At 49.7% G+C, this 17,515-nt stretch overlaps 1 protein-coding gene across 1 annotated transcript in view; it reads right to left on the bottom strand.

The window, feature by feature from the left end:
* The window catches only part of Dnai1 (dynein, axonemal, intermediate chain 1), a 69,669-nt gene that overhangs the window by 14,512 nt on the left and 37,642 nt on the right, over positions 1-17,515 (bottom strand). The window contains 3 exon segments of the mRNA NM_001024342.1: positions 10,824-10,867; positions 11,164-11,281; positions 15,615-15,699. Of these exon segments, the coding sequence (NP_001019513.1) occupies positions 10,824-10,867; positions 11,164-11,281; positions 15,615-15,699 (247 nt within the window).

Raw genomic sequence — 17,515 nt, 5'->3', positions numbered from 1 at the left:
GACGTGTCTCAGCAGACCTCCAGTGTCTGGAAGTGTCTCAGCAGACCTCCAGTGTCTGGACGTGTCTCAGCAGACCTCCAGTGTCTGGAAGTGTCTCAGCAGACCTCCAGTGTCTGGACGTGTCTCAGCAGACCTCCAGTATCTGGAAGTGTCTCAGCAGACCTCCAGTGTCTGGAAGTGTCTCAGCAGACCTCCAGTGTCTGGACGTGTCTCAGCAGACCTCCAGTGTCTGGACGTGTCTCAGCAGACCTCCAGTGTCTGGAAGTGTCTCAGCAGACCTCCAGTGTCTGGACGTGTCTCAGCAGACCTCCAGTGTCTGGAAGTGTCTCAGCAGACCTCCAGTGTCTGGACGTGTCTCAGCAGACCTCCAGTGTCTGGACGTGTCTCAGCAGACCTCCAGTATCTGGAAGTGTCTCAGCAGACCTCCAGTGTCTGGAAGTGTCTCAGCAGACCTCCAGTGTCTGGACGTGTCTCAGCAGACCTCCAGTGTCTGGAAGTGTCTCAGCAGACCTCCAGTGTCTGGACGTGTCTCAGCAGACCTCCAGTGTCTGGAAGTGTCTCAGCAGACCTCCAGTGTCTGGACGTGTCTCAGCAGACCTCCAGTGTCTGGACGTGTCTCAGCAGACCTCCAGTATCTGGAAGTGTCTCAGCAGACCTCCAGTATCTGGAAGTGTCTCAGCAGACCTCCAGTATCTGGAAGTGTCTCAGCAGACCTCCAGTATCTGGAAGTGTCTCAGCAGACCTCCAGTGTCTGGAAGTGTCTCAGCAGACCTCCAGTGTCTGGAAGTGTCTCAGCAGACCTCCAGTGTCTGGAAGTGTCTCAGCAGACCTCCAGTGTCTGGACGTGTCTCAGCAGACCTCCAGTGTCTGGAAGTGTCTCAGCAGACCTCCAGTGTCTGGACGTGTCTCAGCAGACCTCCAGTGTCTGGACGTGTCTCAGCAGACCTCCAGTGTCTGGACGTGTCTCAGCAGACCTCCAGTGTCTGGACGTGTCTCAGCAGACCTCCAATATCTGGAAGTGTCTCAGCAGACCTCCAATATCTGGAAGTGTCTCAGCAGACCTCCAGTGTCTGGAAGTGTCTCAGCAGACCTCCAGTGTCTGGAAGTGTCTCAGCAGACCTCCAGTGTCTGGAAGTGTCTCAGCAGACCTCCAGTATCTGGAAGTGTCTCAGCAGACCTCCAGTATCTGGAAGTGTCTCAGCAGACCTCCAGTGTCTGGAAGTGTCTCAGCAGACCTCCAGTGTCTGGACGTGTCTCAGCAGACCTCCAGTGTCTGGAAGTGTCTCAGCAGACCTCCAGTGTCTGGAAGTGTCTCAGCAGACCTCCAGTGTCTGGACGTGTCTCAGCAGACCTCCAGTGTCTGGACGTGTCTCAGCAGACCTCCAGTGTCTGGACGTGTCTCAGCAGACCTCCAGTGTCTGGACGTGTCTCAGCAGACCTCCAGTGTCTGGACGTGTCTCAGCAGACCTCCAGTGTCTGGACGTGTCTCAGCAGACCTCCAGTATCTGGAAGTGTCTCAGCAGACCTCCAGTATCTGGAAGTGTCTCAGCAGACCTCCAGTATCTGGAAGTGTCTCAGCAGACCTCCAGTATCTGGAAGTGTCTAGCCAAACAGTCCAGGCTTCCACAGGCCCACTCAGCCTGAATGCAGATCTCGGTGATCAATGATGGAGTGCTCGGTAAAGGTCCCATGTCACCCCTCACACATGCCCTGAGCAGCACGTGGCCCTCCTGTCCACTTCTCTTGCTGCCAGTCCAGACTTCTCAGTCCTCCCAAGCTAAAACCTCGGAGGCAGAGCTGGCAATGGGCCAGGCAGACCAGCGAATCTTGTGCATCCTATCCCAGGACAGCCTTTGACCTTTCTTTCTTTTCTTTTTTTTTTTTGGTTCTTTTTTTCGGAGCTGGGGACCAAACCCAGGGCCTTGCTCTTCCTAGGTAAGCGCTCTACCACTGAGCTAAATCCCCAGCCCTGCCTTTGACCTTTCTACTTCCCCTGTTCTGGGTTTCCTCCTCTAGCTTAATGGCTGCAGAGTCTGACGTGTCCACAAAATAGCCAGTTCTGAGGTGTGCAGAGGTGTGGGGTGCTGGGCAAACAAGGCCAACCTGACTAGTGTGGGGAGTCATTTGTCACTGTCGTGGTTCTAAGGTCTCTGGACTCATGGCATGACCTCAGCTATTAACATGCACACCCCAGAGATTCTGCAAAGACCAGGCCTATGGGAAAGCTCACTTCCTTTGCTGAGACTAATCCTCTCGAGTTCTGAGGCTTTCTGCTCAGGAACCCTCTCTGGATCCCCTGCATGCATGCAAGGAGGGGCTGCATTATGGTAGGAATTTCTAGGGCCCGTCCTGAGCTATGAAGTAGGGCACTGTGGCTTGGATTCTGTTTTCTTTTGTTGTTGTTGCTTTCTTTTTTTCCAAAACAGGTTTTCTCTGTGTAGCCCTGGTTGACCTGGAACTTGCTCTGTAGGCCAGGTGGGCCTCAAACTCAGAGATCTGCCTGCCTCTGCCTCCTGAGTGCTGGGATTGAAGGTGTGGCCACCATTGCCCAGCTGCACTGTGGTTTAGGAAGAAAAGTGTTTCTGTCCTAGGGAAAGTGAGCTTGGGGGCCAAAGATTCCCCTTGTAACGGGCCCCAGACCTTAGCACCCCTGACTCCATGATGGAAGAGCTATTCAGGTCATAAAGCACAGACACAACTAAGTCAGCACAGAGACAGCACCGCCAGCCAGAATGAAAGCAGAGGCCTAATCCATCAAAACCCACAGTCCTGGGAACGTCTCCAATGTGGTTCTGCTTCTGGCTAACTGTTCTTGTTAACTGAAGTATGTCAGCCTAGAATATGGTTTTTGTGCTTTAAAGTTCACCCTGAGAAAGGCTACTGAGATCCTGGACATCCAGTGTCGTCACCGGCTGGCTAAGAAAGTCTCTGTCTTAGCTTAAACCCAAGTCTGAGTAGTCATCCCTGGTAGCTATCCCACAACACCCTGAGTCCACGATGGGGGAGGGGTCTGCCTTAAAGTGGGTGTGAAGGAGCTGGCACCTCCATTGTGAACACCTAGGTGGGCCACACAGGAGGAAGAGATCAAAACCCAGCCATAGCCACTGGGACTGGTCACTCCGGCTCCCTTTGCTCATCAAGCAGACCCGAGACCCTACCTGTCTCTCCACCTTCCACACTTCTGCTCCTAGTTCACACAGCAAGGTCAGAGACAGCCATCGCTGGGCCCTCCAGATGGCCATTGGCCAGAGGGGAGACACTGGCACTTCTGATTCCAATTTGTCCTCCATACTAGCCAAGACTGACAAAGGGTAAGAGATGGCCAGTGAGAGGAAGAATGGGAGACTGAAGCGATGTTTGGTGATGCTCAGTGCTATGTGACCCCTTGATGGGCAGCTGATGGCCGACTTTCTCTTGGCAAGCCCCTGCCTGGCTCAGTAGACATGCACAGTGCTCATGACAAGTGAAGCCAGGAAGGGAGGGCAGGGAGCCCTAGGCTGCTTGGTAACTCAGGATGGAGGATGATTCTGATCTAATTGCTGAGCCCCTGGTACTCGAAGCCTGAAGTATGCCTCCTAACTTTATAGATGGAGAAGGCGAGTCTCAGAGGGAGAAACAATCTACTTGCATGCATAATACATGTCACATAGTGTATTATGTTGAGATTCTCTTTCTCTGCTAATCTGGTCTCTTAAATTAGTGTGTGTGTGTGTGTGTGTGTGTGTGTGTGTGTGTGTGTGTGAGAGAGAGAGAGAGAGAGTAGTAGTAGTAGTAGTAGTAGTAGTAGTAGTAGTAGTAGTAGTAGTAGAACATGTGGTAGTCAGAGGACAATTTGTAGACATCATTTCTCTCCTACTCTGGGCTCCAGGGATCAAGTTTAGTTTGTCAGGCTTGGCACCTTTACCTGCTAAGCCCTCTTTCCAGTCCTGGCAATTTGGTCTTTACATCGAAGTAGACAGAGGAAGGGACAGTATGGTGGTTACTGACAAAGCCTATCCAATCTTCCAGGCTTTAGACGGTGTGGAAGGCACAGGGCAGTCAAGCATGATAAAGGGAATGGCCGTGCAGAGAGAAGCAGATGTCGTGAGTAGGACTTACAAAAGGCACATACTATGACGGTCACATGCATGCTGGGCTTAGTCACACTTCATCCACTAGCTTTAGTGGTCTCTGTTACTTGCATGGAAAGGAGTCCTCTGTAATATGGGGTGTAGCTCCTAGTCCTGGTTAGAGTATATGTTTTGTGACTTTAGTTCAAGGCCCTCTTTGTCGAAATAAACCAGGAGAGCAAAGAAAAATGTCATCTGACTGGGCTTTCCTCTGACCTTTCTCTGTGAACTTCTCATTCCTGACCTCGGGGGCCTGCTGAGATCTCATGATTGCACTTTAAAGGGACACCCAGTGTGACATCACAGCCTCAATCCCCAACAACCCCACGACATCATCCTCTCATCTTCTAGAAACCCTTAAATGACAATATTATTAAACCACTAATGGTTCTTGTGTGACATCATCTGTTAGTGTCATACTGCCAAACTATCCAAAAATCCTAGCAGGATCACCAGACAGGACACCAGAAGCCCGATGACGTCACTGCTCAGCCACCAGCATTCCCAGTCCAGCACTAACCAGGTCACTAGTAGCCCCAGTATGACTTTAGGTTGTAAAGTGCCTCCATTACTCACTGGATCTCCATTACTCACCTGGAGTACTCTCTTCTTAACGCCACAAGAATTCATAGTTCCAACAACCTGGATGGGAGCCCCCTAGCTTCCCCACTGTATAACAAGGTCCTCCGGACTATAGGGTTTCAGGAAGTACATGTGGCTGAGTACCAACCACAGAAAGAGAAACAGGGAGGGAAAAGGTCCAGGAGTGAGAAAGGCTACTAGTTGTGATAATCTCTGGGAATCCTTCCAGACCAAGCTACAAGTGCTTCATCTTCCAAGGAAGTGCTGTTCCTACCATCAGTATAAAGAATGGAAAAACATTAAGGTCAAATATGGAGCACATCTCAGCATGTTCTTTCTGGTGACTGAGTTTGTTTCCTTCGAAGTCTACTCTATTGCATAATCACTACAGCCTTCTTGACTCTCCCCTCAATGATCCACAAGGTCAGGGGAAGGATAATCAGTTCCTCTTGACAGAGTCTTATGTGGTAGCTCTCCTAAAATCATCATCTCGGGGAAAGGGAGGGAGGGAGGGAGGGAGAGAGGGAGATGGAGAGAGAGAGAGAGAGAGAGAGAGAGAGAGAGAGAGAGAGAGAGAGAGAGAGAGAGAGAGAGACTCTTTGACTGGGGACTGTATCTAGGTAAGCACTATACCATTGAACCCACCCTTCTGATTTTTTCTTTTGAAGCAGGATCACTAAATTGTCCTGGCTGGCCTTGAACTTATTCTGTAGCTTAGGTAGGCCATGCCCTTGCAATCCTTCTTCAGCCTCCTGAGCCGGGATTATATGTCTAACAACTAGGCATGGTTTCATGTGCATGTCTTAATTCTAGCATAGATACAGATCTGACTGTCCTCAGTTTCTGCTATGGGAGCCCTGGCAGAATACTATCCAATGAGCAACACAGATCAATGTCTTCTTAGCTGGAATTTATCGCTGGGACCCTCAGGCCCACAACTGCCAGCCCTGTCTGGTTCAGTTGGCTTTGAGAAGCGGGCACTGTAGAGCATTCTGGCTGCAGCGGGACTACTCAGGACTCAAGGAGAGCAAGGCAGGTGGAGGGCATGTTGGGGCACAAGGCTAAGGCCAGGTCAGCGGTCAGGAGGAGGCAGATGCCAACTGAAGAGACAAAGACACCATGCCAGCCTTGGCTGGCAGGCTTCTCTGTACTGTGGCATCCTAAACGAAGCCAGCCTAGGACTGATTCCAAGGCAGCAGCTGTCTGATGACTCCCTTATTAAGTCATGCAAGAGGCACTTGGAGGGGGCGTGGAGTAGGCAGAATAATGCCCCCCCCAAATGTCCACATCCTAATCCCCGGAGCCTATAAATATGTCACTTTGTGTGGCAAAAGGGACTTTGCAGATGTGATTAAGTTAAAGACCTTGAGATGGGGAGATTATCTTGGATTCCCCGGGTGGATTTGATGTAATCGTAAGAGTTCTTATAAGGGAAGGAAGGAGGCAGGCGAGTCAGAGACTCGGGTGTGACGGCAGAAGCCGATGTCAAGATGATGCGGTTGCTGGCTGGAAGAGGGCCACCAGCCACGGAATGCAGGCCACTGGGAGCTGGAAACAGAGAAGAAACAGGTGCTCCCTGGGGGCTGCCAGAGGGAGCACAGCCCTGCTGACACCTGATTTTAACTCCGTGTAATCCATCTTGAGATTCTGGTCTCCAGAAATCAGAAGAAATGTGTTACTTAAGCCATTGTGTTTGTGGTCGCTTGCTGCTGCAGCAACAGGAAGCAGACGTCAGAGGCTTCAGGGAAGGGAGGCCTGAACTCTAATTTTAGGAGTCAGAACGATCAAGCTTTTTCTTCTGGGGTACAGATGCAGTTCTGGAGTCGGGGGAATGGCCACACGGACACAACAGTGAAGCCCTCTCTCCCTTTCCTGCCCCTGGTTCTGCCACCCTATACTCCAGGAACAGAAATGTCCCCTTGATTGGGATTTCCACCATTTCCATAAGCAGGGGACCAGCCCAAGGCTGGCTTGGGTTCTCAGTGTAGTTTTCCTAGGCACCCTAGCTCGGTTGGGAGCTGTATTTAAATAGTGTGGGAAGTAAGAGAAAGGCCTTGGAGACAGAGTACATCAAGTGGGACATTTAATTTGATTTAGGGAAAACGAGGCAAACATTTGAGAGCCTAAATAACTAACCAGTAATTAAACTAACAACGGAATGCCCTTGCATGCCACTCGGCAAGCAGAGTGGCCTTTATGGACTGTATTTACAAAGAGACTTGACAACATAATTAGTCCTGTAAATTTTACGCAGCCTGCAGCTAAGGAGTGATGGATTTTGTGTGTGGAGGATGAACAGGGAGAAATGAGGTGGATGAATTTCCATTTTCAGTAAATGAAATTAACACTGCTTAATTAGTGAAGCCAACAAGTAAACGATCGGGAAAGATTTAAACTCTTACGAGTGCATCTCTGGCCTGGGCAAGTTCAAGAGACAGAGCAGGAATGAGTTTAGTGCTCAGTATGAGGGCTGTTGTTGGCCTCTTTTGAGGTGCTGCCCCAGAGGAAAGCTGGGCTGAAGGACAGCTGGCTCCTTTGCCCTTGCAATATGGGGCCTGCTAGGAAGCTCCCTGCCCCATCTCCTGTGAGATAGACTCGGAAGCACACAGGCTCTCTAGAACGTGCTCTGCCATTCCTGCCTGACAGACTGTGAGGAGGCTCCATTTCCCTGCTCTGCACTGGCTAATGAGGTGGAATGGACCCCTTCGGTACCACAGGCTGCCACGGTCACATCCCAGCTGTTCTAAGACCATCTCTTCCTGAACTGAATCCTTTTGTCTCCCAGTACACCCACCTTCATTCACCTGCTCAGTCTCTCCCACCCATGTGCTGGGAATATGGAGCTCGACCTATGGGGCACCCATGCCTCTGTGCTTTAAGCAGCTGGTGCTGGAAGCTGTAGTGGGAAGGTGGGTGTAGATTTGCTGGTTATCTGGTTATCCTTCCTTTTCTCTTCTTATTTTGGGGGAGGAGAAGGAAGAATTGAACCCGTGCTTCTCTGTGTAGCCCTGGCTGTCCTGCTTCAAACTCACAGAGACCTGCTTGCTTCTACCTCCCAAGTCCTGGCAGTAAAGGTGTGTACCACCACCGGCTTCCTTTGCTAGATAGTTTTGTGTCGATGTGACATAAGCTGAAGTCATCTGAGAGGAAAGAACCTCAATTAAGAAAATGTCTCGGGCTGGAGAGATTGCTCAGCAGTTAAGAGCACTGACTGCTCTTCCAGAGGTCCCAAGTTCAATTCCCAGCAACCACATGGTGGCTCACAACCATCTGTAATGGGATCTGATGCCCTCTTCTGGTGTCTGAAGACAGCAACTTATTCAAATACTTACATAAATCAATCAATCAATCAGAAGAAGGAGGAGGAGGAGGAAGAAGAGGAAGAGGGGAGGAGAAAGATTGGCAGGCATGTAGGGCATTTCCTTAATTAGTTATTGATGGGGAGGGTCCAGCCCATTGTAAGTGGTGCTCCTGGGTTCCATAAGAAAGCAGGCTAAGCGGGGCTGGGGATTTAGCTCAGTGGTAGAGCGCTTGCCTAGCAAGCGCAAGGCCCTGGGTTCGGTCCCCAGCTCCGAAAAAAAAGAAAGCAGGCTAAGCAAGCCATGATGAGGAAGCCAGTACACAGCATCTCTCATGGGCTCTGCATCAGCTCCTGCCTCCAGGTTCCTGCCCTGCTTGAGTCCCTATCTTGACTTCCTCTGGTGATGAACAGTGATGTGGAAGCATGGAAGTGTAAGTCAAATAAACCCTTTCTTCCCCAAGTTGCTTTTGTCTGGTTCTGACAGCAATAGTAATCCTACCTAAGACACTACATAATTTTTCTGTGGCTGAGTCCCAGAATAAAAACTTAGGAATTTCAGGGGGAATGAAGCCTAAGAGGCCTGGACTGTGCCTGCCGGGGTCAAACTCAGCAGTAAGCCGAGTCCTCATTCAGCATTTCTCTTCAGGCATTTTTTTTTCTCCCTGTGGGTTTCGTTGTGAGGGAAGCTGGTGAGAGCAACTGCTCCTCCCAGTGACCCTGTCCACAACCAGGTGTGGCCTCAGCTTGCACTTCTCCTTCCATGGAGCATGGGACATAGCATGGAACTCTGCACACTGCAGACCATCTCAGGGGCCCTGCTCAGGCCTGAAGCTGGTACCGTAATCGATGGTCATCTGAAAGCTGGCTGGTAACTCCTGTGACACCAGCACGGAGCCCTGTCCCTGCCACTGGCTTCCGTCCAGATTTCCCATCTCCCCTGCTCTGCTCAGGCCCTCTGAGGGATCTGCAGGAAAGTCAGGAGAAGAAGGCAGCAATGGCTGGCCTGACGTGTAATGCTTCTGCAGCACACCGGGCTCTTCTCTCATGCAGGCCTCCTGACAGCTCTGAGATGGAGGCCTCGCTAGCTGTCGGTCTTGCCATGATGCTAATGAGGAGACAAGGGCACTGAGAAGTGATCCTCCAGAGGGAGGTCTGTAGCTGCCTGTGGGTACCACTGGGGCTGTGCCTCTGAAGACCAAGGAGAGACAAAGAAACAATTCCTGGGTGAGTGCTTGCCCAAAGGAGGCCAGTGAGCTGCCAACTTGAGGCCATTCCCTCATGGAAGGCATTACCTTTCTCTGACTAAGGATACCTCACATGGATGGCCTCCACATGACCTTGCTTCTAACCATGCCTAGAAGACGGTCTGCAATGTGCGGAGTTTCTCCTCCCACCTTCTGCAGAGGCTCCCATCCTCTCACCTCAGTCTCAAGCAGAGAGTCTGGGCCTCACATGAGGGTCCACACCCACTCCTGGGAGGGCCTACCCAACCCTCAGGCTCTGTTCCAGGCCCAGTAGCTGCAGCAGAGGGGGGAGGGATGTTCTAGTTCCCTGCCAGAGGGCGAGAGTCCCATTTGGCAGGAGCCCACCTTCAGGAGTAGGGACACAAAGCAGGCATTTAGGGCATCCTCAAAGGCAGCTCAGACCACAGAACTGGGAGCGGCTCCAAGGTTTCCTCCCTGAGAGGAATGACAAACACCAACTCCTCCGGACGCCCTCCCCTGAATCCCTACCCTGGTCAAAGAACTGATGGGCCATCTAAGAGGCAGTGACCAGGAGCTTGTGTGCCTGCCAGCCAGCAGCAGCTTGAAGAACGGAAGGGTTTTTCTGTTCACAGAAGTGAATCCTCCTAGCCAGAGAACAAGCTGTTAGCATTAGGGAACTGTGCCTGGCTCACTGTGTAGGGCCCTTCCCATTAGGATCAGAGACTATCCAGCACAGTGGTGGGTACTTCTGCTCAGCCCAAATAATAGGAAGGAACAATAAATTGCATGGACAGTTAGCGGCATATGCTGCCTCCCACCTCAAGCATGCCCTGGCAGGCCTGGAACACAGAGAGCTATGGTCTCCAGCGGCTCAGGAACAGAAGAGTAAACTTCAAGCACTCGCCTTTCCTTACCCCTACCCTGCCGCAGGCCTGGTCAGGAAGGCCAGGTGAGGAAGCAGGGAGAGGTCTCCACCCCACTCTCCAGAGTGACTAAGGTCTTTCTATCTGTCCTTAGCACACCTGCACCAGGTCTCCCAGCCTCCAGCCTCAGGTCTGCCATCCCTTCCTGTACACGACAGGTCCCTGCCCTTCCAGAATCCCTTCAGTTGTGTCCTTTGAGGGATGGCCCTGCCTGCAGACCTGGCCTATGCTGGCCCCTCTGTTGCAGTTTTCCTCTGCATTCTTTGAGGTTCACTCCACATATTCAGCCGCATTCTTTTAACCAGCATTAACTCCCCATATGAGAGTGGGGCTTCCTATTAGACCAGTGGTTCTCAACCTGTGGGTCCTGACCCCCTTTGACCTTTTTACAGGGGTCACCTAAGAGCATTGGTAAACACATTATATTACAATGTATAACAATAGCAGAATTACAGTTATAAATTAGCAACAGAAATAAATTCTATGGTTGGAGGGTCACCACACACAAGGACCCCATAATAAGGGATCGTGGCATTAGGAAGGTTGAGAACCACAGCATTAGACTGTGAGCTCTCTCAGTGGGCCAGTGAATACATCCTGCTCACCTCGGAATTTCTCACATCTGGCAAAAAGCTCTGGACAGACTAGGAGCCTAGTGTCTGATATTTGCATGAGCAAACAAATGAATAGGTAGATCACTTACAGGAGCCATGTCCCACAGCAAAAAGATCCTTGTACTTTGGATTCCTGCAAAAGAAATGTGAACTCATCGACTAGAAACGGACGCCGCCTTCCCATGGTCAAGAGCTTCTCCTGGGCACTGGTGACTAACTCCTCTACAGACATCCACTGTCTAGCTTAGACTCCTACCATGGTAGACACTAGATGATCTTACAACCCAATAAGGATTTAAGTCCTATTTCCCCTACTGTGTCCCATGTCACACTCAAGATATAAAGTGGAATAGAAGAGTCTTATGGCTCAAAATCTGGCCCGTAGTGGGCGTTCTGGGGTGCTAGTTTTGCTGCAATATCTGTACTCACCAGCAGAGGGCGGTGACGGCCAGGCGCTTGGCTTTGTCATTTTGAAACTTCCAGAGAGGCAGCAGCGTACCCTCCTGGTCCCTGTATTCATCAGCAGCATCCTCATAGTACTTAAAATCTTAAACGCAAATAGACACCGTCAGCCAGGGACTGCCACTTTATAGCAAATTGATACCTCTTTGGGAAAGACAATGAATCTCTTTGTGTTTGGGGCTGGAAATAATAGTAGTACCTATCTCAAAGAACTACTGTGAGAATACGGGTTGAGTTTAATATATGCAAAGTGTCTAGAAAAATGCCAGACACATACATCTCTGTATATTAGTCGCTGGGACAGGGACTACAGCAACGCATCCATATGTGCGTACACAGAATCCCAGGCTGCATCCCTCATCCTTGTGAGCTTTCTCAGGGTTTCAGAAGCTCAGATCAGAGCAGGGTTCAGCTGCCAGAGGCTGATTAATAGTTCTATTCATTCTGCATCCTAGATCCCTAAAATACAGCCCAACTTTATACTCACTGTCAAGCCTCACTGTAATGAAGCTCCCTGGACACTCCTCCATGGGTTCCCAAAACTCCGCGTCATCCTTAAAGCTGTCTCTGCCTTCCATTTTTGCTAGGTTAGCCAGAAGCCAAACCTTTCCATTTACCTAACTAGAAGGCTGGGGAATCCTTGGCTGATCTCTTTCTACCTTGTCTTATATTTTTCTCCTGTCTTTTTAACTCCTAAACAAAACAAAACAAAACAAAACCTTATAGCTACTACCTACCTAGGTTAAGATCCCCAAATCCATCACCTGGCTATCATATTCTTCAAGCTGGCCTCCCTGCCTCCTCCCACAACTCTCCTTCGGTCCACACTCTTCAGGGTTAGCAGTGCCAAAGGAAACTATCTCTTCACATGTCTTCCCCGTACCACTGAAACTTCTCAATGGCTGTCCTTAAACAAGCCACCACCCTCATCCTTTCTGACCAGCGCTCTGTGTGTTTCTTCCTGCTTTTCCATGCCTTGCCCTGCTTTGAGGATTTCTACATGTTCTTTATCTGATTCAATGTCTTCCCCTTCCATAGGGTCTGCATTTTCATTTTTTTCCATTGAGAATGAAGTCTCATTTGCAAGTGTTGCTCACCAACTCTGTCAAGAGACAGTTGCTGAGTAGTGTAACCTAATTTGGGATGCTTGAGGGGAGAGAGAGGGAGAGGGAGAGAGGGAGAAGAAGAGGAAGAAGGGGATAGGAAGGGAGAGGGAGAAGGAGGGAGAAAGGGAAGGATGGGGTATTTGTGCATGGCAGCAGCTAGAGGGCCTATCACCTGTCACCTGTCACTATATTACCCAACCTGGACTGCGACATCTGGGCTCAAGTGATCCTCCAGCCTCAGCCTTCTAAGTACCTAGTACTACAGGTATGTGCTAGGACATAGCTCAGGCTGGCCTGGAGCTCATGGCAATCCTCCTGTCTCAGCCACCTGAATATGGCTATTTTGAGTAGACTTAATTTCTTTGTCTCTTCCAGTCCTCCCTCTCCTCTACTAAGACATGCCAGTCTTTTTGTCTGACTTCCATGCCACACAGGCCCTAGAGAGCAGAACAATGTGTCCAATGCATGGGACAGGAAAGGCCATAGAGCAGAGACCCAAAGTCCTTTCAAAGAATTCAAGGAAATAAAGCAACATTCAGGCAATCGTTCTGTCTTTTTTCAGTCAGGATGGCCAATTAGAAGGGACTCTCTAATTCTACACAGTCTGGGACATGCCCAGTCATTGCCTGGTTCCTCCCACAGTGCCCCATACCTTAAGATACAATCAAACCTCAAAACTGTCTTGGAACAAAAAATAAATTAATTAAGTGGTTAGAAAGGTGTGACTCCGGGTTGGGGATTTAGCTCAGTGGTAGAGCACTTGCCTAGCAAGCTCAAGGCCCTGGGTTCGGTCCCCAGCTCCGAAAAAAAAAAAAAAAAAAAAAAAAAAGAACAAAGAAAAAAAAAAAAAGAAAGGTGTGACTCTTGATCACATCAAAATTCCTAAGCTTGAGGGAATTTTGCAAATCCCTCATTTCAGTGTGGGGATTAATTGGTAACACTTCTTTATTTTTATTTCTTTTTTCATGATTACACTTTCCCAAAGGGAAAACACAGTGCAATTAAAAGAATCAAAGTTCAATGCATTCTTATGGAACTGTATTCTTTTATGGAACTGTATAGTGCACAAGGCCAATTTCTCCATGGATATTAATCAGGTTTGCAGCCCTGTGGTGGGCCACTTGCAGAGCCTGGGTCTCAGGAAGGGAGCTGTGTGAGTGACAGGTCCTTTCACAACTGCTGCACACTTTGACAGCTTCGCAGAGCACTCACGATCGCTTTCCAGCCTGAACGATAACGAGGGGGCTTGTTTAGGCCGCTAGTCTTGGCAGCCTTTGGCAGCCTTAGTCTTTGTGTCCTGCGAGGGAGCAATGAGCATCAAGTCACCAAGAAGGGCCCAAGGCCGACAGCAAAGGAGCCCAGCCAGCATGGCATTGCCAACTCCCGGGAGGCAGCTGTTCCGCGTAAATGCACAGCCTCTTTGGGAAATACAGGCCACTTGCGAATCGGCTGCTCACACCATGGGAAGGGCTCTGTTTCCTTGGCACTGTCAGAGACACCAGAATTCCCAGGCCCCCAGCACTGGAGCATTGCTGAATCTGGTTCTATCTTCACCTCCTTGCTAACTAGTCCTACGATGGATCTACTGAGTGTGCTCCTGAGAGACACCTCCTCCAGCTCAGCAGCTCTGTAGGCTAGTGGTGAAGTGCTTATCAACAGATCTACCAAGGGGCCCGAGTTCCATTCCTGGCTCCACCCCTCATGGCTCTCTCTGGCTGTGACTTTGTTCAATTGGCAGCATGTTAGGGTTGGGTTTCTCTTTGTAAAATGGGGATCATCATGCATGCTATTCATGTCACAGTAGAGTTGCTTAGCAGACAGAAAATACTGTATCCAAGTGGACAGCACAGAGCCTGGCACACAGGCCCTGCCCACTGAGCTTTGCCGCCTGCTTTCTGCTACTACAACTCTCCCTTTGTTCCGTCCCTTGGGCTACAGCCTAACCAGGCACAGAGCCTGTTCCGCCCCATACCTTTACCTCTGTTCCTGAACTCTGCCTGGTCACATCCTCGCCTAGCCTCTCACTGAGCCTTGCTCTGCCTAGCACCTCGCTCGTGTCACAGCCTCTCAACTGTCTATGGAGGAGGCCCCAACTGCCTTCCCTCCACTTCCCAACAGCTCCTGTGCACACACTTGAGCCTCTGCTCCTCTCAGAAGAACCAATTCCTACTCATTCTTGCCACCAAGTCACTGCTCATGCCACCATCTGCTGAGAAGACCCTCTCTCTGCACCTCCCGCAGACCCCGCTTATCCCCTGCCACCTAATCCAGTACTCCCTAAGCCCTGCCAGACCCTTCCCGTGAATCCCGTATTTATCTTCTACCTTCCTTCCTTCTCCTCTTCCTTCCTTCCTTCTCCTCTTCCTTCCTTCTTTCTTCCTTCCTTTCTTTCTTTCTTTCTTTCTCTCTCTTTCTCTCTTTCTCTTTCCTTCTCTTCCTTCCTTCCTTCCTTCCTTCCTCCCTCCCTTTCTTTCTTTCTTTCTTTCTTTCTTTCTTTCTTTCTTTCTTTCTTTCTTTCTTTCTTTCTTTCTTTCTTTCTTTCTGAAACAGGGTTCTTTGTGTCACCATGGCTGTCCTGGACTCTCTTTGTAAACCAGGCTAGCCTCAAACTCACAGAGATCGATCTGCCTCTTCCTCCAAGTGCTGGGACTAAAGGCATCTACCATCATTGTCATTTCTCTCTTCTTTCAGGGTCCCCTGAGCAGTTCTTCTCCTGTGAATTCTAGTGCCAGCATCTTCAAGCCAATTGGGTGGAGACAAGAGCACTAGCTCAAGACCTATATCTGGCTTCTCTGTGCTACTCACTGGTCAGGCAGCTTTGGCCCCAGGACTGCTGGGAAGGTGGCATTAGATTACTATTCTGCAGCTCATTCTGGCCACATGTCAGATTGGATCACTGCCTTCACTGTTTGCACACCATCATTCATGGTGGACTTGCAAAGGTCTTACTTCTTCAATGACATTCAGAGGAGGAGACACGGTGGTTGCTTTTGTTTTGTTGTTTTGTTTTTATTTCCCCCCTTTACTATAGGACTTACTATAGTGGAACACTCAAACACTAGACTTTGGTGAAGAATTTTAAATACTAATTCCTGGACTGGCAAGTTGGCTCAGCAGTTAAGAGTGTTTGCAAAAGATGTGGGTTTGGTTCCCATTACCGTAAGGCAGCTCATAGGTGCCTACAACATCAGTTCCAGATCTCTGCCCTCTTCTGGCCTTCGTGGACATGGCACATATGTATGGAGGATTCAGACAAAAAAAAGGCACAACATACCTAAAAATAATGAAAATTACTATTTCTTCAAGTCTTACCTTGAGCGACATCATCGTATGTATTTTGGTTGACCATTCGCTCCACGATTTTAGCAGCTTGGGTCACTTTGGTGATATCATCACTCTGTGGAATACAGAAGCCCTCATTAGTGCCTGGTAAGGTTTGGCCCTGAGCCAAAACCCAGATTTGCAACTGGTTCAGCAATGTAACCCTGTGGTTATCTATTCTAGATGACTCAGAAATGGCTCACAGCCAAATAGACCATATAGTAGGAGCCCTTTCCTTGAAGGTGCACAAGGGTCAAAGCAGACATATCTGGTCCCTGGATAAAGTTGCTGTCACTCTCCCATCTGGGGTTGGGGAAAAAGCATCTCTCTGAGCTCAAGAAAAGGCACTGAACAAAGTCCAGGAATTGGAAGGCAGAACACTCAAGGACCTGTTAGAGGCTTTCTGTGGGGATGGGAGGGGGAGCACAGAGGCTTTCTCAGATCAGGGAATGACAGATTCTCACATAAGGCCTCCAGCCCAAATTCCTCCTTTAGGTTCAGGCTCAGGTGCCACAGATGCCCGGCTGTGTGGAGATGAGCTGTGCATGGACCGTACGACAGAACTGAGCCTGCCAACCCAGGGCCCTCTTAGACCACAGACAAAGCAGCAAGTTCTACCCTGGAAAATGACCCCTGAGTAAAGAGGCAGCTTCCATAAATGCGTGAAGGAAGCCAGTTGGCAGGTTCTCAGAGAAGCAAGAAATATGGGGCTGGCAAGAAAAGCACAAGGAGGGCTGGAGAGATGGTTCCTCAGTTAAGAGCACAGACTGCTCCTGCAGAAGAGTAGAGTTCTGTTCCCAGCACTCAGTCTGGGTGGCTGAAAACAGCCTGGAACTCCAGCTCCAGAGAATCAGTGACATCAGGACTCCAAGGGCACCACACGTATGTGCACATAACCCTGCCCCCACATACACATAACTAAAAATAATCAAAATAAACCTTTAAAAAGAAAAGTGCAAAGAGTTTGGGGTGAGTGGCTGGAGAGAACAAGCTAATTGGGTGCCCAGAGGGTGATCAGGGGTCAGACACATGGCTCCTGAAGATCAGCACTCCTGGGAGAGGCCATATTGGGCTGTGATTTATAGACTAGGTTCTAGGGCTGGCAAGGTCGCTCAGGGGGTTGAGCTCAAAGACCTGAGTTTATCCCCTGGACTCACATGGTGGAAGGAGAGAAACGATTCCCACAGATTGTCTTCTGTCTTCCACACATGCTAAGGCTCAGGTGAGACATTCCTCCCACACATTAAATAAAATAAAATCTGATTTAAAAGTTCCAAAAGAGGGGCTGGGGATTTAGCTCAGTGGTAGAGCGCTTACCTAGGAAGCGCAAGGCCCTGGGTTCGGTCCCCAGCTCCAAAAAAAAAAGAACCAAAAAAAAAAAAAAGTTCCAAAAGAGACTAGGTTCTAGATCACACAGATGTGTATGCATTTCTTCCTTAGTGCACGGAGTAAAAAGGAGTTACTTTTTTTTTTCTTTTTTGGTTCTTTTTTTTTTTTTTCGGAGCTGGGGACCGAACCCAGGACCTTGCGCTTCCTAGGCAAGTGCTCTACCACTGAGCTAAATCCCCAGCCCCAGAAGGAGTTACTTTGATTCTCTGCGCCATCGTCCTTGTGACAGAGTGAGGATGGATGGACAGCATCTCTGAGAGACCACTCTGGGCAGTGAGCAACAACACTCATGCTGTTCAACTCTGTTCCCGGTGGCAATGCAGTCAGAAGAAACACAGTTGAGTGGTGGAGGCTCACACATCAGCATCTGGGAAACTGCTCTTTGAGGGCCTTTCAACACACCTTAGACCAATTCTATTTATCACAAAAACCTAGGCAAGGAGGGAGGAGGGGCAGATATGGGAGTTGTGACACAGTGCCCAGATCCACCTGCTCCCAGGTAC

The sequence above is a fragment of the Rattus norvegicus genome, chromosome 5 (genome assembly GCF_021556685.1).
Source record: "Rattus norvegicus strain SHRSP/BbbUtx chromosome 5, alternate assembly SHRSP_T2T, whole genome shotgun sequence".
In the NCBI taxonomy this organism is placed as follows: Eukaryota; Metazoa; Chordata; class Mammalia; order Rodentia; family Muridae; genus Rattus; species Rattus norvegicus.
Note: the sequence above shows the minus strand (reverse complement) of the source record. Positions and strands in the feature narration are given on the sequence as shown.